The 27,573-nt window shown below is 38.4% G+C and overlaps 1 protein-coding gene across 1 annotated transcript; it reads left to right on the forward strand.

Annotated features, from left to right (window-relative positions):
• Nucleotides 1-738: 738 nt before the first annotated feature.
• nipbl (NIPBL, cohesin loading factor) lies at nt 739-27,423 on the forward strand. Its single transcript, XM_023343528.1, has 49 exons — nt 739-1,120; nt 2,575-2,649; nt 4,255-4,404; nt 4,628-4,793; nt 5,460-5,560; nt 5,648-5,759; nt 5,944-6,101; nt 7,030-7,178; nt 7,330-7,420; nt 7,623-7,844; nt 7,936-8,193; nt 8,296-9,041; nt 10,859-11,069; nt 11,191-11,367; nt 11,575-11,748; nt 12,021-12,182; nt 12,281-12,384; nt 12,475-12,561; nt 12,710-12,941; nt 13,481-13,632; nt 13,769-13,849; nt 14,019-14,119; nt 14,278-14,404; nt 14,481-14,563; nt 14,830-14,962; nt 15,216-15,359; nt 16,671-16,757; nt 17,098-17,318; nt 17,468-17,570; nt 17,745-17,843; nt 18,013-18,159; nt 19,003-19,137; nt 19,320-19,418; nt 19,538-19,591; nt 19,678-19,786; nt 19,917-20,047; nt 20,436-20,576; nt 20,663-20,756; nt 20,925-21,079; nt 21,197-21,287; nt 22,376-22,549; nt 22,728-22,918; nt 23,034-23,141; nt 23,673-23,873; nt 24,042-24,188; nt 24,719-25,101; nt 25,541-25,715; nt 25,865-26,062; nt 26,145-27,423. Exons 3-49 carry the CDS (start codon nt 4,341-4,343, stop codon nt 26,505-26,507), a joined length of 7,641 nt encoding a protein of 2,546 aa, XP_023199296.1. The 5' UTR covers nt 739-1,120; nt 2,575-2,649; nt 4,255-4,340; the 3' UTR covers nt 26,508-27,423.
• Nucleotides 27,424-27,573: the final 150 nt, after the last annotated feature.

Below are 27,573 nucleotides of genomic sequence, written 5' to 3' on the forward strand. Positions count from 1 at the left end.
TCAGAAGATATGTAAACAAAGATCAGAAAGAGAGTAATGTGGCCAGCAACAATACTCAATTAGGCTGATGTACTTAAACTATGCTCAGGTGCTGCTAACAGACCCAAAGTGTTCTCAAATGGGTGCCGTGCACAGTGGTGCAGTTGGTAGCACTGTTGCCTTGCAGCAAGAAGGTCCTGGGTTTGATTCCCGGCCCGGGGTCTTCCTGCATGGTGTCTCCCTGTGCATGTGTGGGTTCTCTCTGGGTACTCCGGCTTCCTCCCATAGACCAAAAACATGACTGTTAGGTTAATTGGTCTCTCTAAATTCTCCCTAGGTTTGTCCTGTCTGTCTCTGTGTTGCTCTTGCCCGGAACGTTAGGCACCAGCAGCCGTGTTAGAAAATGGATGGATGGATATCTCAAATGGGGTAGAATTTATTTGATTTTGTTGCACAAGTGTATTCCAAAAATTGGTTGCAATTTGCATCATTTATTAAAACTTACTATAGCTGTAAAACTTACGTAATTTTTAATTTGAAATAATAATTAAAACCCCAACCAAATTACATTAATATAAACTGTTTCATTAATTTCGTTAGTTAAATTCAAACAGGTGCTTTATTTTATTAGTGTCAATAGATACGTTGAGTCAGGGAAGACAAACTTGTCCTACATTGCCTCCTAGTGGATGATGTATGTAAAGCTACATGGCATTTTGTTTGGCGCCGATGGAGGGAGTCACTCCTGAGATCTTTGGTCAGTCAGACGACAGAACTTCCGGTCGGCATTTTGTTCTACGAGAGGAGAGCCTCTGGATGATCGCAAAAATCGTCATTTTTCTCATTTACGGTCGAAATTGGCTACCGACTTTGTTTACGTCGGCACAGACCGACTGAAACTCCGAAGAACGAATGTTTCCCCATGGTTATACGTTGAAACATTCACCCTCGACTGACGGAAGAAGAACGAATCGGTCCGACCCGGATTATTGTTGATAGCTAGCAGGCTAGCTCGTCGGCTAGCTGGCGAGCCAGTCGAGTTCCTTCTGGAGGAGCCGCGAGAGAGAAGAAAGGGGGAGCTAGAGATACGGACACAAACCCAGCTAAAACATTGCCCACCCTTTGAACGCAACATCCGAAGGTAAATGCTAGCGTGCAGTTTATGCTTATTTAGAACACTTGGGGACTGCAATTATTTAAAATGATGTTAATAATTGTTCCATTGCAAGACCACCTACGGCGTCGTTAATCGTTGACCGGGAGGTAACGGAAGCTACTAACTAGCTAGCCAAGCTAGCTAGGTGTGTTTTTGCTCTGCCGAGGCGCACGGCCCTCACTGGATGTCATTTGTCGAGCCCGAGGATTGGGCCGTTGCCACGGAATTGCAATCCCCACAGTTGCCTGTACATGTACTTTCAAACCCATCACTTTTTTCCTCCGAGCTCAGTGAAAATAGGCCAACATTTAACAACCCGCGACCAGCGCTTCCTTATATTTGTAATATTAAGAATCGGGTTCCCCTTCTGTTTAAATAAGTAACAGCCTTGGAAGCCAACTAAAAACAGTTAGAGCTAGTTAGCCTAACTAGCTAGGTAATAAAACACGACAATTGTTTTTAGCTGATATTACTGCTGCCGTAGATGGTGTTTTTTCGCTTTACTGTAGCTTCAGGCTTTGAGTATAAGATCCAAACAGTCAAGAACTTCTCGGCAGTTTAACGACGGTCGTTTTTATAGGACTACATGGAGCTTCAGCTGGGCTATTTAGTATAAATATAAATGTTAAAATAGATGCTAACGCGAGGTTGAAGTTAGCATAGATTATTTTACATTTTGTGAGGTTGTTTTCTTTTGAACCCTTTTACTATGCTAGTGGTGGCTTTGGATACGAGTCTGATTGGGGAGGTTTTGACTGAGTGCAGCCTACTTTGTCTAAGCTGTGACTGCTTTTCCGTTGGAGTTTGTTTTTGTTGTGAACGAAAACTGCAGAGCATGGTTTTCAGCTACTTAGTTTGCAAGAGGCGAATTGTAACTGTTTGCTTCTGGAGGATGCAGCCCCCCCCCTCCCTACTGCTGCCGCCACCATCACAGTGCATCTGTTCCTTTGTGCTGCCTCCTGCCTGTCAGTCTCACAGCTGTCAGCCTAGAGCCAAGCCCCTGCGTGCAGGGGAAAACCACACAGACTGAGCATGCTGACGCTTACACCTACTAATGTACAGTTCGCATTATCCGTCTGTTGACCCTCCGTTACAGTTAGCTTATGCACAGCAAGACTCTGCTCAGAGTAAACTGAAGTGTGTGTGTGATCTCAGTCGTACGCTCGTCTCCGTCTGGGGGCGGTGATGGGTTTATATGGCTTCAGTTAAACGTAAAACTTTCCTCAGAAGTTATTGATATAGGGTGCCACATTGAGGTTAACAGCGCTGCACGGGTTTGCATTCCAGGCTCAAAGGTTGTACTACAGCAAGAACGATGTCACTGCAAAGGATAAGTGCATGTGAAGTGGTGCAGGCTATGTTGTTGTTTTGCATGTTATTGTCCTACCAAGTGCAATTTGACGACGGATGAAAGTCTGACACGAATGCTTTCCGTTTAGGAGTCTGAAGGTGCAGGACATTTTATCTGAGATGTCAGTGAGTCTACCGGAGACTGCACGAGATTCTTTAAAAAGGTATTATTGTCATGTTGTATCAGATATGTCAGCCATGTCACTATTGAGACTGCCTGAAGTATGAATGCACATACTAGCTTGTAATTTATTTAGTCATTTATTAGGCAAATGTTTGCATCATACATAATATGGTAAATAGCTCACGAGCCTTTGAAGCATGCATTAAATATTCACAAATTTGTGATTGCTTTTCCTCTGCCGTTATCTTACCTCTTACGTAAATTACCTGAGGCTAGGTTTTGACAGTATATCGCAGGTGTTTCCTTATGGCACTATAACTGTATACAATTTTAGTATTACACAGAACAGCTCAATGCAATAAGTATTTCCTGCATAATTACCATGCATTTATGCACTGCATACCAACAATGCATTTTGCGATTCTTGTTGTCTAATGCTGCAGGCAATGTTTTAGGAAGGCATTGCACTAATGAAACTTTTTTTTTTACATTACCAAAAGTAAGTCATTTTACTCATAACAGCATATGTAGCCAGATATAACATGTTGAATAAAACCATGCTGTTATTTAAGGTGGAAATATTTAATATATTTTTTTCAGTAGCTGCAAAAAATTGACTATCTGGGTTCTGTGTCTGCAACAGAACTTGAATTAGACATTAACATTGTTAAGCATCAGTCTTTTGTTTGTCCCAAGACATGTCACCATTGAGACATTGATTAAGAATTATTGCAAATCCTATGTTTTTTTTATGCCATACAGCTCTACCAAAAAAGTAGGGAGAATCTATGAGCCAAAAATAATTTACAGGTGTAACAAGGGGATCTCATTTATTCAGAGCTGTTAATTAATTTCTATATTAGACATGCAAATGTGTACAAATCTGCTGAGCTATATGTTGTTCATATCAATGTTTTGCATATAACTTATCTTATTATCAAAACACAGTGAACGTTAAGAAGATTACCTTATAATATGTGAAAACGCTTATGTACTTCTGTACCTACCAAGAAGCTGCATCCTTAAAAGTAAGATTGGGTTGTTTTACTTGCATTTGTTTTGTTTGCATCTGTTTTTCATACATGGAGTGGGTTTTCTATGGTAACAATAAAAAGTGTGGACATTGTGTTTATTCATCTAATTTTGCGCTAATTAGTCTAAAATCCCATATTAGTAACACAAACAAAAACATGAGCCATTTGAAGAACAACTTGAATTTTCTCAGGAAATGCCAACAAAATCACAATTATAGAATGAAAAAAAACAACAATAAAAGCAAGTATTTACCAATACAGAGACATATTCTTTTTAAGGTCAAATATTATGTTATTATTTTGTAAACTTAAAATCTAAATTTTGTTCTCTGTAGTTGTTTTTTAATGTTTTCTTATAAAGGTAACAGGCCTCTACAGTTTACATGCTTATCAATCAGAAGATGAAAATATTTACTACCGTCGCTATTCATAAAGATGTTTTATCAGTCAATGGTCAGACAGGTATTACTTTACAATACATTGGTAATTGTTTTAAGTAGCCACAACTGCTTTGGAAATCTGTTTCTGTTTTGCTAATAAATGTGTACTCTCCTGCTCCTTGCTGATTTCTGTTTTTGTCTCTTTCTCACTCTAACCACATCCTCTTCAAGGTGCCAGGAGATGTGAGGACGGGTGTTGTCCGTCGACCCCCTGATATACCTGTGTATCAACACACTCCCCCGCCCTCACCTTCAGCATGAATGGGGATATGCCCCATGTTCCCATCACCACTCTTGCTGGGATCGCTAGCCTCACAGACTGTAAGTACCCCACACTGTATACCAAACGCCTGTCAAAGTTTGTGCGGCCATGTGAGGAAGAAGTTTTCAGTTTGAACAAAATTTTCGGTTTTGACTTTATGCTGTTTGTTTTTAACCCCTTTTTCTCTCTACATTGTTTCCATAAAGCTGCATGCCCTGTAGGGCTCTTTATTCCTTTTCTGTCTTCGTATTGTCTTTGAAATAATTTTGTCTCTCTTCCCAGTGTTGAACCAGCTGCCGCTTCCTTCCCCTCTACCTGCCACCACCACTAAGAGCCTCTTGTTCAATTCGAGGATAGCAGAGGAAGTTAACCGTCTACTGGGGTGTCGGGATGAGAATCTGGCCTCCCAACTAGCCCATGGCCTTAACCAGGTCTCCACAGAGCACATGTGAGTGTATAAAATGATTTGACCTCAAATATTGTTACATCATGAAAATAGTGATATGAAAACTGGAAGAAGCCTGTTTCTGGGAGAGGTTCACATTTAAATAAAATAGCTTGAAAGTTGAGATGCCATGACGGGATGAGACTAGATTCTGCTTCTGGTTTGTAAAGATGTTTGCTTCATTTTGTTATACTGCCAATTAATATATGTAAGAAACAATTTTATTTTCAATGGAGTTATGACACTTAACAGAGATGATACAAACAGATGCTAATGGCTTCACTGCTGCTAAATTTGCAGGATGCAAATATTGCATAAGAACCTTCAGTATCTCTGTGATTAAAATTATTTTTCTGTTTAACTGTTGAGTGTGTTACATTTTTATACAATAACTTATGCATCCCAGTGTATGATCTGGTCATCAGCTTGTCCAGATTTAACTTTATAATTTTATTATGTTGTTAAATATTTTCCATGAACATTAAAATGGAACAACTAGAGCTTTTAACAGGACTAGAAAGGTATATACATTTTTAGATGTTTGCTTTTGGTAAAATTCCCTTACTTTGTTTTCAAATCTGTGAGCAGTCAATTTAAATTTTTTGCATGTTACGCCAGTAACACGCCAGTTTTACTTGAACTTTGTCTGATATTAATGCAAAATTTCAGAGAACTGAAGGATAACCTGGGTAGCGATGAGCCAGAGGGAGACGCACCACTGTTGCTGCAGACCATGCTGGCCAGGAACCCTGGCATCTTCAGGGAGAAAAGTATGGAAAAAAAAATGAAATTGTAATGTAATATTATTTTTATTGTTTATGATTTTAACAACAATATTATAATTTTTTAAAAAACAGATGTTATGCAGCAACCAATGGTACCACCTTTTAAGATCACCCAAAACTCCATGCACAGCCCTGCACAGTCTGCAAACTTCCAACCGGCTGCAATTTCTCCCAATCCATCAAGGTGGGTTTAATTGCAAAATGAACCTGTCATTATCAGTTCAATCTTGAAAAATAGCGTTACAAGGACTGTTGTTTAATCTCTATACAAAATAGAACATCACATAAAATAGTTTCATTAATTTGACTATTTTTCTTTGTCTTTTTTATTTTCCAATTTTCCGTCTGCTGCTGTTTATTGTATCCAGCCGGTTTGTGGGACCGCAGTCGGGTTCCAGTAGTCGGTACATAGGTCAGCAGAACAGTCCCGTGCCCAGCCCCTACACTCCTCAGAGCCCTGCACCGGGTTACATACAGCAGTATCCCCATCAACAACCGCCCAGCTACAACCAACACCAACAAATGTGTAAGCATGTTCTTGTGCGTGCATGTGTGCAGTGGAATGTGGAAATTTGATTTGTGAAAAATGCTTGTTTGCATTTTATCATTAAAAGAACAATTGTTTAAACTTCAAACTGCATATGTCAGTCAATGTTAAAATATTTGTATTTTTATTTTAGGCCATCTGAAACATGTGGAAAACAAAATTAAAATTTTAAATACTTAACTTTTTAAACTTAAAATTTTGTATCTCAGTATCTAGTCAGTTACATCAGACAGATTATCATTGTTGGAGATTCTAAACTTAAAATGCATTTTCAAACTAATCATATTTTTAAAGTAACTCTCCTGTGTTTTTTAAAATGCGTATTTAAAATGTTAGTCATAATTTGGACATTTTCTCATTAATGATTCACATTTAAGACTGTTATTTACATAACCTGAGGCAGCTTTTAGATTGTTATTGTTATTTATGTCAAATAATTTTAGTTCCTTTCCCACATTTTTAATTGTAGGATTTTATTATTTAAAATGTTGTTTGAGAACTTTACTATTTTAAGACTGATGAACAATTATTTCTAACTTTAAGGTTGTAGATTTTTAATTTAAACAGTTTTACTGAATTGTTTGTAATTCAGTGAGCATAATGGTAAGAATTAGAAACCAAGACTGGTTTTCAACTCAAACCAAAGAAAGGTTCACAATAAGATAGAATAAATAGGTGTATCGCACAATAAGTGCAATACACCTATTTATTTAAACTATAGTGACTTGGACATTTTGCTAGATTTCATTAAATCTGTTCTTACATTAAAATCAAACATGTTTACAATAAATATTGATGCTCAGATAAATTTGCCAGATGTATAAATTTGTCGTAATCTTAAATTTAATCCTGTGACAGATTATGCAGGAAATAGAAATGTGCTAATTTTTGTTCTTTATATATTCAGCTTCAGTGGCGAGCCCAATGGTGCCAGGTGGGATACGGAATATCCAAGAAGGCAAAGTATCAGGGCAGCTATCTAATGCTCCCAATCACCATTCAGACAGGCACGGTACGGACGACTACATGAATATTGTGCAGCGGCTGGGAAATGAGGTATGCCTGACAAATTGTACTCCTAAATTGTGGATTTAATTTAATTGTTTGGATTGTTTAGATTTGCACTTTATATTCACATTATTTGCACTTTTTGAAAACTTGTAAGCCAATGTCTAATGTAAATGGACCACTCAATGTTGTTTTGCAGGAAGGTGATTCAGCCATGAGGAATCCTTCTTTCCAGCTGAGGTCTCCTCAGTCGGGCTGCTCTCCAACGTCAAGTGAGGGAACACCCAAACGTAAGGGCTCTTGGAGAGTAAAGAGGCAACACAATCCTAGAACTTTGACTACTTTATTAATCAGCGTCAAACTCCACAATTAGTATTTAATGAATGTGTATAGGCTTAAACCTCGGTAGCACTGGCAGAGGTTGTTTTATTGAATGGAAGGTGGATTTCATTCTTTAAAAATGAGCTTGCCTGTGTTGCTGCTCGTTTGTAGCGGGTTCTCGCCCACCGCTGATTCTCCAGTCGCCGCCTCCCTATGCGTCGTCGCCCAGGGAAGGCGGACATGACCAGAAGCAGCATCTTCAGCAGAGGAAGAAAACTCCCACAGTGAAAGAGGAGAAAGACATGTATGATATTGTTAGCTCTCCTAACAAGGACTCGACCAAACTCACCCTCAAGCTATCCAGGGTTAAGTCAAGTGAATCCGATCCATCAGGTATTAGTCTATTAATAATCTGTACTTGAATATAGTTGTTGTTTTATTTTTTTTGCTTGTTTGAACTTGGTGTGTTTTACTTATTTGTCAGGTGATGCTGGGCCAGGCATGGATCAGAACTCTGACAATATTGAGGCAGAGCTGGGTTTTCAGCAAGTTCCAGTTCTTCAGCCTAATTTGGCAGCCAGACTGCAGCAGCAGCAGATCCTGCAACAGACTGGTGGAGCTGGTGGTCTTCAGCCCCCCAGTTCACCTTATGATGAGGCGGAGCTTGATGCTCTGGCTGAAATTGAAAGGATTGAACGGGAGGCAGCCAGTGAAAAGTGTTCAAAAGAAGTTCAAGACAAAGGTGTGGTTTTAAGATGTCTTCATTTTTATATCACAATATTGTTAATGAAAAATATATTGAATCGAATTGGTATTGATTTTTTTAATGTTTATCTTTGTATAGACAAGCCACTTAAGAAGAGAAAACAGGACTCATTTCCTCTTGAGCCTGGAGCAGGAGGACCAGGGGCCCCCACTGGTGCCCCGGGGAGTGGATCCACAGGAGGGGCCAATGCAGGCAAACTGACCCCACAAGAGGCCACTGCAGCTGGAAACGGTGCCAGTCGCCCTCCCCTCATGGTGAGCATCGACCTCCAGCAGGCAGGGAGAGCTGACGGCCAGCTCGACCCCTGTCTGGCTGCCCCTATTCCTGCCCTTGAAGCCCAACGCTGGCCTGAAGAACCAGCAAGCGGGCCGGCAGCAGTGGAAGGTTCTGACACAGCTTTGCGGTTGAAACCCGACGGGCGACCGGAGGTCATCAAAAACAGAGTTGATAAGCACGACAGCAGGAGAGAAGGTCGGGAGTCATCCAAGCACCGACACCACGAGAAGTCGTCAGATAGACGCGGAGAGTTACCAAAGCCCTCGAACCGAGCGGAACACGGCCGAGACCGGGACCGCGAGTCCGACAGGGATAGGAGGCATCGAAGCGAGACCAGCAGTAGAGACAGGCGGTCCCCTGATTCCCGTTCCAGGAGCGATCGAGATCGGTCTGGCTTCCAGGCCGCCGGAGAGCCCGGTCGGAGCAGCGGTAAACAAGACGGATCCAAAGCGGCCTCTTCTTCCACTGGTGCTAAAATTCCAGATTCTTTCCCTGCTCAGCTCCTTGGAGGGCATACCGGAGCATTGAAGAACTTCCAGATCCCCAAGGTGATCTGGGCTGACCAAACCAAATATATATTCGCCTACCAATCATTCAGCTGTCACTGCCTGCAATCTCACAAAACCAAATCATTCCCCTGCTCACTCTTGAGTTTTGTTTTCCCATTTTAAGTTTATTTCTTTTTCTTTTTTTTTTTTTTTAATTCAGATTTTAGTTTTTAAATTTTGTTAACACATTAACTCAGACCTAACCATCTGTTAAACTCAGATATTTTTTTAAGTTTGTATACAGATAGAAGTAGTTGGTGGACATAAAAATGCAAATACATCAAGGACTTCTTCCACTGTGGCCAACTGTTTTCTGAAATCTGGCTTGTAAAGCAAAATCTCTTGGTCAACTCTTACCTATTGATATAGATTGATGAATGGATATAGGAGGGATGCACGATATATTGACACTGACATCGGTATTGACCAATATTAGTAATTTTTTAAGACACAAGTGTTGGTCCGATAAATAAAATGGGGCCGATATTAAAAATAGATATGTATTTCCATCTTCTGTCCTTTTGTTTCCGGATGGGAAGGAGGTTAGTTGTGACATTTGTTTTGCCATGTAACAGTGATAGAGATTCAGTGCAAGATTGTGGGGAGTGTAACTGAAGCAAAGAAGCAGTGGTGTGATCGTTTTTGTTTCGATGTGCTGAAAAGGTGGAGAAATGTATATTATACTGGTAAATATTGGCTATCTAACAGCAATATTAATATCGGACATTGATATCAGTCACTATGTTTATGTTCACACTGCAAGCCTGAATGATCATTTTCGATTTAGGTCACGTCAGGCTGCAGCGTGAATGTAGCATATGTCATGACAGTATAGGATGAGACAAATCTGTGAAAAAGTTGAGCTCCTCTCCCTCGTTCTTCCCTGTGGTCCTACTGCCATCTGCAGAAACACGCCGCTTAAGAGACAACCAATCAGAGCCAGAACCTCCTCCTTTTGATTCAAACTATGACTGCCTGCTTTAGTCTTATGAATGAGGGAAAATGTATTTGACTGCTTTCATCTAGCTAATCAGCAGGTCATATTTTCTTTGTTTTTCATCATTGTAAATTTCCTACAGTATACCGTTAGTTTTGGCTTCAGAGTTACTAAAATCATGCATGTATTTTATATGAAGGGCTGCAGCAAACACTGTGATAGAGCAATCACACCATTGCCATGCAGCGTGTGAATGCATGATACTTCAAATATCATAACCAACCACTAATTGGTGAATGCTTTATTGCAGACATTGATATTGGGTTAATGATTATGGTTTGATTTATTGTTGAGCTCCTGCTTTTATGTTTTTTTAAGCCTTAAATATCAGTTGCATATTTTACAGCATTTTTTTTGCTATACTCTGAAAAAGTCAGAATCTTCTACATTCATAGCATGTTTCACTGAACAAAATATTTTTGTGTATTGGAGTTGGTCAACTTCAGTCATTTTCATTTTCACATCATTTTTTAGTCAGCGCTTTAAATTCAGTGGACAAGATATCAAAGATTTAAAAAGACAAATTTCTACATCTTGCTTTGTTTTGGTTTTGTGGCAATGATTTGTTTGTTGTTGGATCATTTTCTACCATTATCCCACAGTGTTGAACATTAACCTAAATCATGAGAAAGTGGAACATCTCCTTATGTATTTGCTCCAGGTTTCTGGGACTTAACATCAAAATCACAAACATTGTCAGTTTGAATCATTGTTTTATTTTTATTTTGTCAGATTCAGCTGTCTTAAAATTATATAAACATGCTCAAAGTTACTCAAACTTGACATCATTTTTTTTCTCTTTTTTTCCCCTTTTTTGTAGATTAATCGTGATCGGGAGAACAGCGGATCAACTGAAAGTCAAAGGTGGAGCCAGCCTAAGGTGAAACTAGAGAGGCTAGGTTTGGTGAAGGACTTTGAGAAGCGACCCAAGCCTGTGGTGGTGTTAAAAAAGCTCTCAGTCGACCAGATTCAGAGAATCATTCGGCACAGCAAGTCTGGGAAGAACCGGTTCTCAGGAAAGTCTGGGAAAAGTAAGAAACTCCAGACACATTTTGCACTATTTTAAATATGTTTAAATTTTTTTAGCTGTCTTTTCTTCTACTCCTCATTAAAGTTATTTATTAACTTAAGGTAATACTGTCACATATTTAGGTGGTATGGACCCAGAAGTTTTAAGGGAGCTTCCCCCAGAATTACTGGAAGAAATTGAGTCAACCATGCCAATGTATGAACGGGTAAAGATGAACAAGAGGAAACGCAGTACAGTAAACGAGAGGCCCAAATATGCTGAAGTCAGCTCAGATGAAGACTATGATGCAAATGGAGAGTGTGAGTAAAATGATCTTTCTTGAGAGATTTCTTTTAAGGAATATTAAGATGTTTTATTCAGTAGATCATTAGAGATTATCAGGGTTAAACCTATGGTGTTTTATGCTAGAAAATCCTTCTGATGGCTGAAAATAGTCTCTAAGCCATGCTTAGAACACATTAATATTAGGAAAATTGTGATAATGATGTCATGTTTGTTCTTTGCAGCAGCAAGGAAGCGTCACAAAAGAGAGAAAGACAGAGCCTGGGAATTTGAAGAGAGGGAACGACGGGGTTCCGGAGATCACCGAAAGAGCGGGAACCGAGAAGGTCGGCGAGGCTCAGGTAGCCGCTACCGCGACTCCTCCGAGGAAGATTCGCCTCCACCCAGCATGAGTGAAAGTATGAAAAATTCATTGAAAGATATTTTTTTTCTTTTTAAAGATCTGTGTTGCATAAATATGCACTTTAAAAAACTTACAAAATAAGGTTTTTAAAGTTAATACTAACTGCTTTGATAGATTACATTGAAATAATTTTTTTCTTACACAGAAAAATGTTTTCTTTTTTTTATGAAAGCAAATAGAAAATTAAGTTAATGCTAACATATTAAAGTGTTTATATGTGGTCCACACAGAATATTTTCTCAGAAAATTTTTTTTTTCCATATTCAGTTGCCAGAAAAATGAAGATGAAAGAGAAGCAGAAGAAACGAAAAGCATACGAACCTAAGCTAACCCAAGAAGAGCTAATGGACTCATCCACATTCAAGAGATTCTTGGCAAGCATTGACAACATACTAGAAAATCTGGAGGATGTGGATTTTACTACCATGGGTAATTATCAGCATCAGTTTACATTGTGTTTGCAAAAACACTTAAGTTCCGTTTTGAATTTGGTCAAACCTCCTTTCCTGTTTGCTTTTTCTAAGCAGCAGATGATGATGAGATACCTCAGGAACTGTTGCTTGGTAAACACCAGCTGAATGAGCTTGGCAGTGAGTCTGCCAAAATTAAGGCCATGAGCATCACCAGCAAGGTACAGTAGATTGTGTAATATCTGTATGTAGACCCATATTTATGTGTGATTTTTCAGACGTTGGTCTAAGTGGCCTATGTGTTTCTGTAGATCCCATCAGATAAATTGGTGAAGCTTCTGAATATCCTTGAAAAGAATATCCAGGATGGAGCCAAGCTCTCTACCTTGTTAAACCATGTGAGTGCTTTCCCTCAAATTGTCTGCTTTATTACTAAGTTAGCAGTGATTTTACAGAAAATATTAAAACATCAACTACAAAATTGTATTGTCCTCATAGTGAATAATTAAGCTTTCTGCAAAAAAAAAAAATAAAATCTCCCCTCAGGACCACGATGCTGAAAGTGAAGAAAGGCTCTGGAGAGACTTGATAATGGAGAGAGTCACAAAGTCCGCCGACGCCTGTTTGACAGCACTTAACATCATGACCTCAACACACATGCCAAAGGCTGTGTACATAGAGGATGTTATTGAGCGCGTGCTACAATACACCAAGTTTCACCTTCAGAATACACTTTATCCACAGTACGATCCTGTCTACAGAGTGGACCCACATGGAGGTGAATATTGTCACAGAACACCATCAGATTCTAAAGCAGAGGTCTGTTAATGGAGTGGCCTATTTGAAGCTTATCTAAATGATTTGGGTTTTTCAAAGTCTAGGCAAATAAATTATGAATTATTATCTTTACTGGCTTTAAAGATTAATACATTTTTATGACAAGAAAGCTATAAAAATCATTTTGCCACAGCAATTACCCATTATTTATGTTAAGTTACTCCAAAGCTTCTGTAAAGGTGCAACTCAACAGCTGTTTTCAGGTGAGGTTAGTTGTCTGATTTGGCTCTGCTTCCTGTCATGGAAGCAAACGTGGGAGAAAAACCATCCCAAAAAGGTTCCCTTGTTGCTGAACGTGTTGATGCTCTGAATGCTGTGGTCATTTAGACAATTTATGGATTTTTCTTACATTTTATTCAAATATTTTATTTATGGTGCTACTAGCTGTCTTCCTATGTGCACACAAGAAAATATTATAGAAAAATAATCTTTTTACTTGACTTCTTTGTCAATAATAAACATTTTTCTTTTCCCATCCAGGTGGGATGTTGAGCTCCAAGGCAAAGCGTGCCAAATGCTCAACACACAAACAACGTGTAATTGTGATGTTGTACAACAAAGTTTGTGACATCGTCAGCAACATTTCAGAGCTTCTAGAAATCCAGCTTCTTACGGACACAACCATCCTACAGGTTAAAAAAAATATATATATGTAAAAAGAAAAAAATACCTATAATGTTGGAATCTGCTGTTCAGCTTGGTGTCAATTGCATTAAATTACGAAATATATATTTTATTGATTTTTAATTTTTTTAACTTGTCTTGCAGGTTTCCTCTATGGGAATAACTCCATTTTTTGTGGAGAATGTTAGTGAGCTGCAGTTGTGTGCCATTAAGCTTGTGACAGCGGTGAGTCTTTAAAGGGAAAAAAAAATAATTGGTTTGAGTCATCTGAAATAATACATAGAAGTACCTCATTATTAGATTTGACATCTGATTTATTTTTTAACCATGTCTGATCTTTGTTTCTACTGTTCTGCAAAACCGGAGATTTGTAAATCATTTCTTTGTGTTGCAGGTTTTCTCACGTTATGAGAAGCATCGGCAGCTTATTTTGGAAGAGATCTTTACTTCTTTGGCCAGGTTACCCACCAGCAAGCGCTCCCTGAGGAATTTCAGGTAGCTTGATTAAACATTTGTTCTCATTGACATGTGAAAATAAACTGTTGTAGGCACCAAAGGGGAACAAAAATGAAATGTATAATTTTTCTTGAGATCTGGAATCGCTCGTTGCCCGTGGTGACGGCCAACTCAATGTGCTGTCTCTTTTTTGCTAGGCTGAACAGCTCAGACCAGGATGGAGAACCGATGTACATCCAGATGGTGACCGCTCTGGTGCTGCAACTGATCCAGTGTGTGGTCCATCTCCCTAGCGACAAGGATGTTTTTGAAGAGTACGACAAGGTGGGAGAGCAAACGGATCAAAAACCTTCTTCCCATGTGGGAAACTTATTTTCTGATTAATCTTTTTTGTTTTAAGGTGGATCAGGACGTCCTGATAACCAACTCGTATGAGACAGCTATGCGGACAGCGCAAAACTTCCTTTCAGTCTTCCTCAAAAAGTAAAATGATTGTTTCCACCCTTTATGTTGTACTTTTGCGACAAATATTTAAGTTCAATTATTATTTTTTATTATTATTATTATGGTGACTAGATGAATCTTTAAGCCTTCTGGTACTACATTAACCATTTATTAAGCAATTAACCAAGCCTTCTGAAGTACATTTCATTTTTCAATCACTTTTGTTTTATGAATCAACTTTTTCTGCTCTGTTCTTTTTATAAATAATTATTCTTATCCTTTGCCTTTGTTATTTTTTGTATCAGATGTGGCAGCAAGCAGGGAGAAGAAGACTACCGACCGTTATTTGAAAACTTTGTCCAGGACCTGCTATCAACTGTAAACAAACCAGAGTGGCCTGCAGCAGAGCTGTTGCTCAGTCTTCTTGGAAGACTGTTGGTTAGTGTGGAGAACTATTTGAAACTGGAGATATTTAAATCTGTGAATGAGTGCTAGTGTGAGATTGGTTGAAACCGCTTAGTACCTTTGAAAATAAATCCTCCCTCATGCTTTGTTCAGATAATTAGCTTTGTCCTGCATGTTTCAATGAAATAATAATTTTCCATACACATGTAAATAAGTCATCATTGCAATTTGCATTGCTTTGTTGTTAAGGTATTTTTTTTCTACTTCTCTGTTTTATCCCCATCAGGTACACCAGTTCAGTAATAAGCAGACAGAAATGGCTCTGAGAGTAGCATCTCTGGACTACCTAGGCACAGTGGCTGCCAGACTCAGGAAGGACGCTGTCACTAGCAGGATGGACCAGAGATCTATCGATCGCATCCTACAAGCGGTAGAAAACTTTGTCATCGCATCCAGTGTTCAACCATGAAACTGAAACTGGCTAATGATTAATCCTATTGAATTAGTAATTGCCAGTGGGTGGTTATTTTGATTCACAGTCTTGCACCTATATGCTTGAGTTGACAATCTGAGTCATTTTGTTCTTATTTGACTTGGTCAAAAGTGATCTTTCAGGGGGAGGTTCTGGTTTGTAAAGCATAATGTTAAGTCAAGAACTCTCATGTCAGTTAAACTGTTACCCATCTTGAAACCTAAAACAACATTTCACAGGTTAAATTATTTCTGCACATTTTAAAATAATGACAAATAAAGTAGGTCTTCTCTACCTAAATGTATTATTATATTTCCTATAAATGGGTGTTTGGGAGGTAGTGGTTGGTAGTGGATGTGCTTGGAAAATTCATATAGCCTCCCTTTGTGAATTAAGTAAGATAAAAAATCTGCTGCAGACTTTCATGTCTAATTTCAGAGGTCAACCTCAGAGCTGTTGTAGAGTCGGAGGTATGTGCCATAAAGGTGATCAGTGATTTTACAAGCATCTGGCTTTAATGTGAACTATGACTGTCGCTTTGTTTGTCACCTGGAATTTTAAAGTGAAGTCTTATTGGAAGGTTGTAAGCAGTTAATGTCTTTCCTGTAGCAGATTGGCATTTTCATATAGAATAAATGTAAAATAAACCCAGGTCAGCTGGTCCTAAAGGCTGAAGCAAGCAGCTAGTCTGAGTTTGTCCCTGTTCTAAACCAAATTTCCGCTGCACTCTTTAAAAAATTTCAGCTTTTTAATGAACTTTTTCATGAGCCTTTAAAATCCTGTTCCACTTGCATCAGATGGTTATTAACAAAGAGGGTAAATATAATGTCAATAGGAAGCAGAGGTTGGAGATTGTGCACTACTGATGATCTTCTGATGTGAAATGTGCAGTAAACAGGAAATGCAAAGAGTGGCGGGTTACTTTACTTTACTTTATTTCTGCTTGAGACAGTTATGAAGAAATTTGCTGTGCATATTCTCAGATGGGAAGATTGTTGATGGTGCACTACCTTTACCCTTCCATTTTCCCTGTAAATAAATAATACTAAACTTTTTTTGTGGATTACCACGTAATGCAGACATGATGCCGGTTTAAAGGTTCATGAAATACCTCTAAATAATATGTATCAATGTCTTTGAGTCTGGATTAATACCAAATAAAATTGCAAAGAGAGTTACCTACTGTAGGTAAGATTGCTTACTGATTGCTGTTTACATCCTGTCTTTTTTTGATGGATTTGAGTCTAATCTGTCTCTGTGACTGTCTAGTCTCCAGGGACTGATGAGACGCAGCAGCTGCAGAAAGCTTTACTGGACTATATGGAAGAAAATGCTGAGACTGATCCTTCTCTGGTGGTGAGTTAACATCACGCTTATTAAAGTATTGAGATCAAAACATTTTTGCACAGTGAACAACACACTGATTTTTTTTTTTATATCATTATTTTAAATGCAATCCATGTAAAAATCCCTCTCTTTAAATGAATGCTCACTCAAATCTTTTACGTAGTTAGTTCATGTTGTGTTCTGTTCAACAAACATTTGATTTTTAATGTATTGAAAGCTATGCTAATTATAGATTCTTTGTATTTTCATGCATTGTTTTTTGAATTATTACAACTTATAAGTACCTCAGTCTAAGAAAAATACTTTTTGTCAAATGAGCCTGATCTAAAACTTTGTGTTTATGTGATAGTTTGCCAGAAAGTTCTACATTGCCCAGTGGTTCCGTGACGCCACAACCGAGGCTGAGAAGTCCATGAGGAACCAGAATCCAAAGGATGAGGACTCATCAGACGGACCCCAGCATGCGAAGGAGTTGGAAACAACTGGTGAAATTATGCAGCGCGCAGAGAAACGCAAGAAGTTCCTGCGTAACATCATTAAGACGACACCAGCCCATTTTGCCACGCTGAAGTAAGGATTTCACATTGTGCTCCATAGTAAAGTCTTTGTCTAATCTGATTGTTGATGTGTGCATTAATAGACTCGCTGATCTTTTTCCATCATATGATACACTGTTAGAATGATTTAATTATAACCTTGTATTTGTTCCCTCTCTACAGAATGAATTCAGACACTGTGGACTATGAAGACTCCTGTCTAATCGTGCGTTATTTGGCCTCCATGAGGCCGTTTGCCCAGAGCTTTGATATTTATTTAACACAGGTAAGATGAGTTATCTGAACATCTGTTCAGTTAAAGTAAATGTTAGTAGTTGAAACCTGTCATGTTTTTTTTTTGTTTTTTTTTTTGTTTTTTTTTGTCAGAGTAATCCATAAAACACTTTTTCTATGGGAAGTTATATGTTATTTATTCATGCTTTATTTTCTTGTTCAATAGATTTTGCGAGTTCTTGGGGAAAGTGCCATCGCTGTAAGGACTAAAGCCATGAAGTGTTTGTCGGAGGTTGTGGCTGTAGACCCCAGCATTCTGGCCAGGGTACGTGAGCGTACGAATATTAGTGACGAACATGTCTCAATGGTTCTATTTTGTGCAATTTTTTTTTGTTTTTTATTGTAAACATACCCTTTTATTTATATCTGATTATTATTGAAATAAATTCCTATTATACTGCTAAACTTGTGCTTTTATTTTCCTTTTTTTGTAGTCTGACATGCAGCGAGGCGTTCATGGCCGTTTGATGGATAACTCCACCAGTGTGAGAGAGGCAGCTGTAGAGCTGCTGGGCAAGTTCGTGCTCAGCAGACCCCAACTCACTGAGCAGTACTATGATATGCTCATTGAGAGGATATTGGTAAGTTGTCTGTTCAATTATGTAGGATTGTGTAGAGCAGAAAGTTTTGGGAGTTGCTGAACCTGTTAGTACATATAGGAACAGAAGTTATAGTGTCTAAATACTTAAACAACTGTTGCCTGCAGGCCAAATATGTACATTCTTTCATGTTGGCAACATCAGGGGTGAGACTTTAGATTGAAGAGAAGATGAGACTGACAATATGGTTCATGCCTGCAGCCTCTGTCATTTTAATCTTGCCAAACATTGAGCTGTAATCATTTGAGTGTACACCTTTTAGATGGTTTACTGTGTAGGATGTAATTTCTGGAATATGCACATTTTGTTGGAGTTTTCCTTGTATTTTTTGTGAGTTCTGCTTTTTACTCTTAAAAGCTCCCATAAAATAACTTATTGGTCACAAAATGTCAAAGTAATCACATGAATAAGTGCTGCAGGTATTAGCTGACACTAGCAAAATGGTTAATTAATGCCAACTATTTCTTGCTGCATGAATAAAATGAAGTGGTTTGAAACAACAGGATTAGCGAAGAACCTCTCTATTTTGGTTTGGATTATTTAGACCATCTGTATTGAAAAGAAATTAAAAAATTAGTGTCTTGAACTTTGCATCTGGCAAGTGAACATATGAACATTGTTGGTCTGGTTGTCATGGAAATGTGAAGAAGGGTTCATGCAAAGTTCACTTGTTGTTACTGTCTAATACTGCCATCTGTTGGTGAAACAGTGCTCTTGCTCTTTATGCATCTATTTAATTTGAAACAGCTTGTTTTTAGTGTGATGCTTTACAGAACAGTAAATATATTTGCTTTTATAATATGATAAATCATTTTTGATGTACAGGACACCGGTATCAGTGTAAGAAAGCGGGTAATCAAGATTCTCAGAGACATCTGTCTGGAGCAACCAACCTTCAGTAAGATCACTGAGATGTGTGTGAAGATGATCCGCAGGGTCAACGATGAAGAAGGCATCAAGGTACCTGCATCTTTTTATCATCATTTTTTTTCTTCTTTTTTTTTGTTTCCTCTATTTTTAATAAAAAAACTATAAATCTATTTTTTCAACATTTAGACATTTCTTTTCTTTGAATTGTTCTGTTTTAACAGAACAATAATTTGTTAAGAACATAAAATGTATTTAACAATACTTCTGTGCAGAAACTGGTGAATGAGACGTTCCAGAAGCTGTGGTTCACTCCAACTCCAGCACATGACAAGGAAACCATGACCAGAAAGATTCTCAACATCACTGATGTTGTAAGTTTAGCTGCCTTTTGATTTGCATGAATGTTGTTTATGCAAGACTTTATCTCTATTCTACTCATTTTAGTTTCAGAGTGAACCTTGTATATTTTTTATATTTCTGATCCTTTTAGGTTGCTGCTTGTAGAGACACTGGTTATGACTGGTTTGAGCAGCTTCTGCAGAATGTGAGTATAATTTTTGTGGCTGGTAATTTTGTTGTAATTGATATTCAAAGTGTTGTTAAAGTAACCATTGGGTCTTTTCCTTCCAGCTTCTTAAATCTGAAGAGGATGCTTCATATAAACCAGCTAAAAAGGCCTGTGTTCAACTAGTCGACAATCTGGTTGAGCACATCCTTAAATATGAAGAGTCTCTAGCAGGTATACAAGTTTTTCCTTATAGAATCCAAATGGTTGATGTTATACAGAAACTTGGTATAACAAGTTTGGCTGTTTTCAGAACAAAGTAATGACTGTGTTTTTTTTATTTCCTGTTTTTTTTTTTCTGCAGAAAACAAAGGAGTAAACTCAACACGGCTTGTGGCATGCATCACCACCTTATACTTGTTCAGCAAGATCAGAGCGCAGCTCATGGTCAAACATGCCATGACCATGCAACCTTATCTGACCACAAAGTGTAACGTACGTACTGTTATTTGTTTTCCACTGCACCATCAATTAATTGTGCTATATAAGATATTTAAACCTATAGCACACACTACAGTGATTTTTGGGCTAAAGTAGTTGTGTGTTGGAGTTTATTTATGCTGAAGTGATTACAGCAACAGATTTAGTCAGTGATTTGCTTCAACACATTTGCTTCACCAGCCAGGTTGTTAGTGATTACTGTCACCAATAGTCAGATTTTCTGAGACAGTGACTTTGTTTTTGGTTTTTTTTTATTTATTTATATTTTTGCACCATGTTTTTGAGATGATATGTCTGTCCTGAAGTGGTGCCACTTCCGTGAACAGTTATTTGAGGTATGACAGATCCTCTTGGTAAAATGTCTCATTTGTTTTTCCTGCAGACTGCCAACGACTTCATGGTTATCTGCAATGTGGCGAAGATCTTGGAGTTAGTGGTCCCCTTAATGGAGCACCCAAGTGAAACTTTTCTTGCCACCATTGAAGAAGACCTTATGAAGCTCATCATCAAATACGGCATGACGGTGTGTGACGGTGCCTCTTCACAAGCTTTACAAAATTAAATGCTGCAGTTCAAGTTTAACAATAATGATATTTATGCTTATTATAGGTGGTCCAGCACTGTGTGAGTTGTCTCGGAGCTGTCGTAAACAAAGTTACACACAACTACAAGTTTGTGTGGTCTTGCTTTAACAAATTCTATGGTGAGATATATTTACTTAAAAATGCCCGTCATAAAATGTGGTGTGTAAGAGAGTATTCAAATTGTCTTTTTACAAGTCTGGTCTTTCATTTACACATAAAAAAATACAAAACTAACTTTTCAATATTATTATTTATTTATTTAATTCTGTGATGTTTTTTCCCCTCAGGTGCACTTAACAAATTCAAGATTCAGCATCAAGATGATCCCAACAGCACAGCATTAGTAGCAAACAAGCCTTTTCTGCTGCGATCGCTCTTCACCGTGGGTGCCCTCGGTCGACATTTTGATTTCGATCTGGAGGAGTTTAAGGGCACCAACAAGGTGGGACAACAACTTTAGCATTATTATAAGCTTTGAGTTTGATTTAATTGAGTAATATTAAGGCTATGAAACTTCAGGTTTGGCTAATATGTTAAATGACATGTTTGCTGTGTGCAGATCATTATCAAGGAGAAGGTTCTTGAGCTCTTGCTGTACTTCACCAAACATGAGGATGAGGTGGTCAAGACCAAAGCCATCATTGGGTTAGGTAAAGTCACTATTATTATTTTTATTCTTTCTATATCTCTTTGCCCAGTTTGCAGGTGTTTTTCTTTCTCCCTTTTCCTCAGCTCTTCTGTGGTTTTAAGGCTTCATGTTCCCAGGATTAATATCTAGCATAAATTTAGATCAGACAGAAATATGAGTGGGTTTTTCAGGAGTACTTCCACAAATTTCCATCTGACCTAAGTTATATTTACATTTAGTTTGTTTCTGGCTTATTCATTCACAGATACACGTATTACGTTAATAGCAAGCCAAGTTGTTTGGTCAAAAGATCTTTTCAGAATATTGTTCTGCTCCTGCAGACGAAATGTCAGTGGCTTCCAAATGTTTATACAGCTCTGTTGAGATGTCAGGTGACTTCAACTGAAAATCAAACTTTTAATTAGTTGGGAAGCAGCGACAACAACCTTGTTGTATAATTGTGTATAATAAAAATCTTTATTATTATTGTTATTTCAGAAACAGTCTTCCTCCTCCTCCTTTGCTAGAAGTCTGTCAACATGCATCATGACTTTGTAATGATCACCAAATCCATCAGATTCTGTCTATATCATTTGTCCACAGTTAGTGATTGTCCACAGTTTCTTTCTTCGTAGTAGACACCTAAACGTTGTCGGCTAAACGGAATTTGGAACTATTCATAATTTCATTTACCTTGACATAAAACTGCACTATCTGAAGGAAAGCAACCCAGATCCTCAACTTGTCAACTGGAATTATGCTACAAAAAATGTTTGGTTTCATCAGACCTAACAGTCCCCACCAAATTTTTTTTTTTGTTGTTGTTTTTTTTTTTAGTCAAGCTTGAATCCTTTCTTCAATCTTCAAAGTCTTAGTCTATACATACAAAGAATACAGGAGATTGCCATGATATGTAAAGGGAGGACTTGCCAGAAATTCCTGCAGCCTCTTTAGTGTTGCTATGGGCAACCTCCGTGACCTTTTTCCTTCTTCCTTTTTACATATATTTGGTGAAGCCACCAATTGTATTAGTCGATGTGGTCTGCATTTATTGGTAGAATGAGGTTATGTAGGAAATCTAATCAATCATATAACACTGTGTTCTTGCAGGTTTTCTTGTTATTATGCATCCAAGCCAGATGTTTGTGCCTGAGGTGAAATCCTTGTACAATGGTATCCTGGCCGACGCCTCCTCCTCCATCAACCTCAAAATCCAGGTCCTTAAAAACCTGCAGACGTACCTGCAAGAAGAAGACTCACGGATGCAGGAAGCAGACCGAGAATGTAAGTTAGTTTTACTGGTGACATAACTTCTTTTTTTTTAAGCACTTTAGGATTGCACCTCGTTACAGAGTATTTTGCATATAACCACGTGGTGAAAAAGTGGTCTGGGCTTTTCAAGTAGCTCTCGTTTCATACGATCATCTTGGAGAAAATTGCTAATGTTTTTGTATCTTTTTAGGGAAGAAACTGTCCAAACAGGAGGATCTGAAAGAGATGGGAGACATTTCATCAGGGATGAGCAGCTCCATTATGCAGCTGTATCTAAAACAGGTGTTGGAGGCGTTCTTTCACACAGAGTCCAGTGTGCGGCACTTTGCTCTCAATGTCATAGCTCTTACGCTCAACCAGGGTCTCATTCATCCTGTACAGGTGAGATATCAAATATCTAAATCAATAACAGATATTCTTTTGTTTACTGCCTCCATCAGACCTACGTTACAGTCATTGTCGTATCAACCAACTTTATTTTTCTTGGTTCTTGCAGTGTGTACCCTACCTCATTGCCATGGGAACAGACCCAGAGCCCAGCATGAGAAACAAAGCCGACCAGCAGCTGGTGGAGATTGACAAGAAATACACCGGTTTCATCCATGTAAGATGCTATTAAATGTTTGTTTTTTTTCTGTTAAATTCAAAAACAAATTAAGCAAAGAAAAAAAAAAACTAGAACAGTTTTTTTCCCTGATTTAAAAATAAAACACACACACAGCAACAGTACAGCCAACCAATTTTATTTAATGACTTCCTTAGACAAAGTCTGCAATATTGCTAATGGAATAATTAACATTTTGAAATAGATTTTATTGTTACTCTGATATAAAGCAAAACTTTGTCTCTTTGAAAACATATTTTTGCAACTGATTGTTTTACGTGATGTTTATAGACCAGAATTGTCAGTATGAAATGTTTTGCAACATTTTCTACATGCATGTTTCCTTTTTTCCTATATAGGAAAAAGGAATCTATAGAGCCATATACTGTGTAATATTGTATAATAACGTGTATTATTATACAATCTGGCTGTATTAAGAGAAATACAGCCAGATTTACTAGACCACAACAAACAAGTGTTTGAAATGTCTGCCTACTCTTAAACTCTTTTTTTTGTACCATAACATTACAGATGAAGGCAGTTGCAGGGATGAAGATGTCGTACAGTTTGCAGCAGGCCATCAATTCATCTCGTAAAAGCATTGTAAGAGGCTTCAGGCACGATGAGACACACTCAGCTCTCTGCTCCCACCTCTACACGATGATCCGGGGCAACCGGCAACATCGGAGGGCCTTCCTCATCTCACTACTGAACCTCTTTGATGACAGTGCTGTAAGTCCACCCTCTACTTCTTTGTAGACCCTTTTGCAAATTGGTATTTTCCTATAAATCACGTATCAAGTAATCATTTATTTTAAGGAAGAGTTGTTATTTGTCAGTGCAGTAAAATTGTTATAGGCTCTAAATCTGCTTTGTCCTTGTTTTCGTGCGGTTCTGCAGAAGACGGAAGTAAACATGCTGCTGTTTATCGCAGACAACTTGGCTTGTTTCCCATACCAGAGCCAAGAGGAGCCGCTCTTCATTATGCACCACATAGACATCACACTGTCTGTTTCTGGCAGCAACTTGTTGCAAACCTTTAAAGAAGTAAGTTGACAGGATCAGGGTTCCTCCACCATCTAGAGAAGTCTGAAAAAGCATAAAAACTTGATTTCAATGTCTTCTAGGTCTGCATAAGTATGAAAACAAGTTTTTAAAAAATATTTGCTCTTCGTCACTTTATCCCATACTGCATTATCTAAAGTACCCTTTGGTCAGTCTTTTCTTCTGTATTTCAATACAATTCTGTTTCTTTTCCAAATTGCTTGTGTTCCACAACCTCATGTCCTTCCTATATATTCTTTTTGTCCTAGAGTCCTGTGTCCCACCTCTGATTCCTTTCTTCCACCTTCCTTATGTCATTTTTTTTCCAAGTTTCATGTCTAAAGTTTCCCCATTGCAGACATATCTATCATACAGTCATGTTGAACTTTATTTATTTTTTAAATAGCCCTGAATTTCTATGTAGCAGTTTTTATTTTGACCAATAATTATGTTACATCCCACAGACAAAAAAAACAAGATTGTTTTTAGTGGTTTTAGGTTTTCTTGAAATGTTTGTATTTTTTTCTTATCAGCTTCTACTAAAGGAGCCAAGACGGAAGGAAAAGAAAGTAAAGGTGTGGAAAAACACGTCTGATGGTGAGGATGAAGAGGGAAAGATGAACTGCGATTTTTCCAGAAGTGATGAAGAGGAAAACTGCAACAGTGACGAAAACGAAGACAACGACGACGAAGTGGTGCATCGGCCAAAGAAGTCAAGAAGACCCATTGAAAACTCAGACAGCTCCGAATCTGAATCCGACTTCGAGGATTTGGATGTTGAGGATGTGGAAAAAGTAATGAGGCTTCTGCCAGATAATCCCATTGGCCTCTTGGACTTCGCCAATGCGGTTCAGGGCATCTTGCTTCTCCTCGTGCTCAAACAGCATTTAAAGAACCTGTATGGATTTTCTGACAGGTAAGAACCTGTCAGAATTCATGTTGAGGCTACATCATTTTCAGCCAGGTCGTGTTTAATGTAGTCAAAAGGTATAATAGATTTAGAAATAGTGAAATATATACTAAGGCTTAAAATTATTGTGACTTTTTATTTACATTTTAACAACAAAATGTCAAAAAAATGTTTTGCTCTTTTCAGTAGTCAATGGAAGAATGTTTATTGGCATAATGATAATTCAACTCTAATAAGGTTGAAGTCCTTGAGTTTGGAGGGCCTGTTTACCATCACCATAATGTTGAGTCCATAATGTCCTCAGGTTTATTTGTGAACTCATTTTGTGACTCTGTTGTCATCGGCAGTCTACAATTGAACACATGCTACATGTTTGGGTAATTCAGCAAAAGTTAGAATCGCTCAGCTCCTGAAATTTCAAGAAGCGTTCTCCATCTCTCAACAGTAAAATCCAGAAGTACTCTCCAACGGAGTCAGCTAAGGTGTACGATAAAGCAGTGAACAGGAAAAACAACGTGAACTTCCACCCAAGACAAACCTTGGACTTCATCTTCAACAACATGAGCAACGCCACGCTGACGGAGGATGTAAAAAGGCGGATAGTCAAACAGTATCTGGACGTAAGTAATAAAGCAGCAGATATGTTTCAGATCAATCCTTGTAAAATGTTGTGCTACAATCTCTTTGACAGGGTCCTCTAACTGTGTCTAGTTTCCAGATGTTACTAAGTTGCTGGTCTTTGAAATAATTGTCTCTTTGCTGCACACAGTTCAAGGTTCTGATGGAACACCTGGATCCAGATGAAGAGGACGAGGAAGGAGAGGCATCTGCCAGCGCCAACATCAGAAACAAAGCCATAAACGCCCTGTTGGGAGGCTCTGGGCCCATGTCGGGACCCAGCCCCCGCTATCAAGCGGGACCAGAGACGGATGACGATGATAGTGATATTGACGAAAGGACCCCAGGGGTGAGACAGATAGATTCACACAATTTTTAGTAGCTCCTGTTGAGCCGAAACTGATGATTTTAAAACTTCTTCCCCTTGGCAGTCCTCTCGAAGGTCAAGGCGAGCCGGCGACCCCTCGGATCCAGGCCGAATGAGTGAAACGGTGGAAGCTATGGATGTGATCGCCCTCTGTTGCCCCAAATACAAGGACCGACCGCAAATAGCTCGAGTCACCCAAAAGACTCCCAACGGATACACCATCCACTGGATGGCAGGCTCTTACTCGGGACCCTGGGCAGAGGCCAAGAAAAGGGACGGCCGTAAACTGGTGCCTTGGGTGGACACTATTAAGGAGTCGGACATTATTTACAAAAAGATTGCCTTGACCAGCAACCACAAACTGAGCAACAAAGTTGTACAGACTTTACGCTCACTATATGCAGCACGGGAGGGAGGGGCTAGCTAATGGCTCCTGTATTTTTATTTTTTTTTTTCTTGTTTGTTTCGGTTCCCCTGTTCCATTTCTACTTTATGAAAATCCTCTCCTTCCCTGCTCCTGCTCCTCCTCCTCAACCTGTCACCTCCAACAACACAGCCAAACTTCACTGGATTCCTACCTAGCCCCTCTTCCTCATTTTTGTAAGAGAACACAAGAGGGCAAGAATATTTGACACTACATACTTTTACATGACTTACTCTTGCAAAAATGACACAAAACACGAGACTTATATTAGAGGGACTGTTCATGTTTTGCTTGTGTAAATGTTCAGAGGATAGAATCCTGAAGGCATTAAAGGAATAATTCACCCAAATTATCCCTTAGAAGGCTATCAGAAGAGAGACCTGGAGGGAAATGTTTTGTCAACATTGTTGTGGGAGCTCCTTCGCTGTTGTGCAGCAGATTCTAGTCGTTCATTTCTACTCCCACTGTACCATAGTTTAACATGACAAAAAACTAAAATGTTTATATCTCTGAATACAAAAAAAAGCTGTAAAAAAAAGAATAAAACCTTAAGTGAATGTTGGAAATTAGTCTTTTTGATGTTCTTATTAAAGTGTTTTTGGAGTTTATTATATGACTAGCACCCTGATGGGTTTTTCCTTTTAGCTTTTAGATATTTGGAGAAAAAAAAAGTAAAAAAAGAAAATAAGATTTTTTATTTTTGTTCACGTTTATTTGTCCATGCTGTACAATGGCAGAGTCCTCTGAATATAATTTATTCTATTTCGAACTACGCATGCAGTATATGTGGCCTATTACAGGAGGATATTTTGTAAATGTAGATTTTGTTGTATTAGGTCACCCTAGTAATACGAGGAAGGGGATTCATACCCTTTTGGTGGAACAAATACTGCAATAAATTTTCTACTTCTCTTTGTCACTTGTCTGCTCAAAGTGTTAATATGAGTTCATTTTACAAATGAAAAATAATGAATGAGTTGTTGTAACTGCATTGAAATGCTTAGGGTGAACTTTTTCTATGTGACAGTAAGTATATACCAGTAATGCCGAGCATTGGTTTCAAGTCCAT

Source organism: Xiphophorus maculatus, chromosome 12 (assembly GCF_002775205.1).
Source record: "Xiphophorus maculatus strain JP 163 A chromosome 12, X_maculatus-5.0-male, whole genome shotgun sequence".
NCBI lineage: Eukaryota > Metazoa > Chordata > Actinopteri > Cyprinodontiformes > Poeciliidae > Xiphophorus > Xiphophorus maculatus.

Coding starts and splice junctions, on each gene's coding strand:
- nipbl (XM_023343528.1), top strand. CDS start 4,341: ATGAATGGGGATATGCCCCATGTTCCCATCACCACTCTTGCTGGGATC. Junction 12,183..12,280: donor TGTGGATTTTACTACCATGG/GTAATTATCAGC, acceptor TTTTCTAAGCAG/CAGATGATGATGAGATACCT. Junction 14,120..14,277: donor CGCTCCCTGAGGAATTTCAG/GTAGCTTGATTA, acceptor CTTTTTTGCTAG/GCTGAACAGCTCAGACCAGG.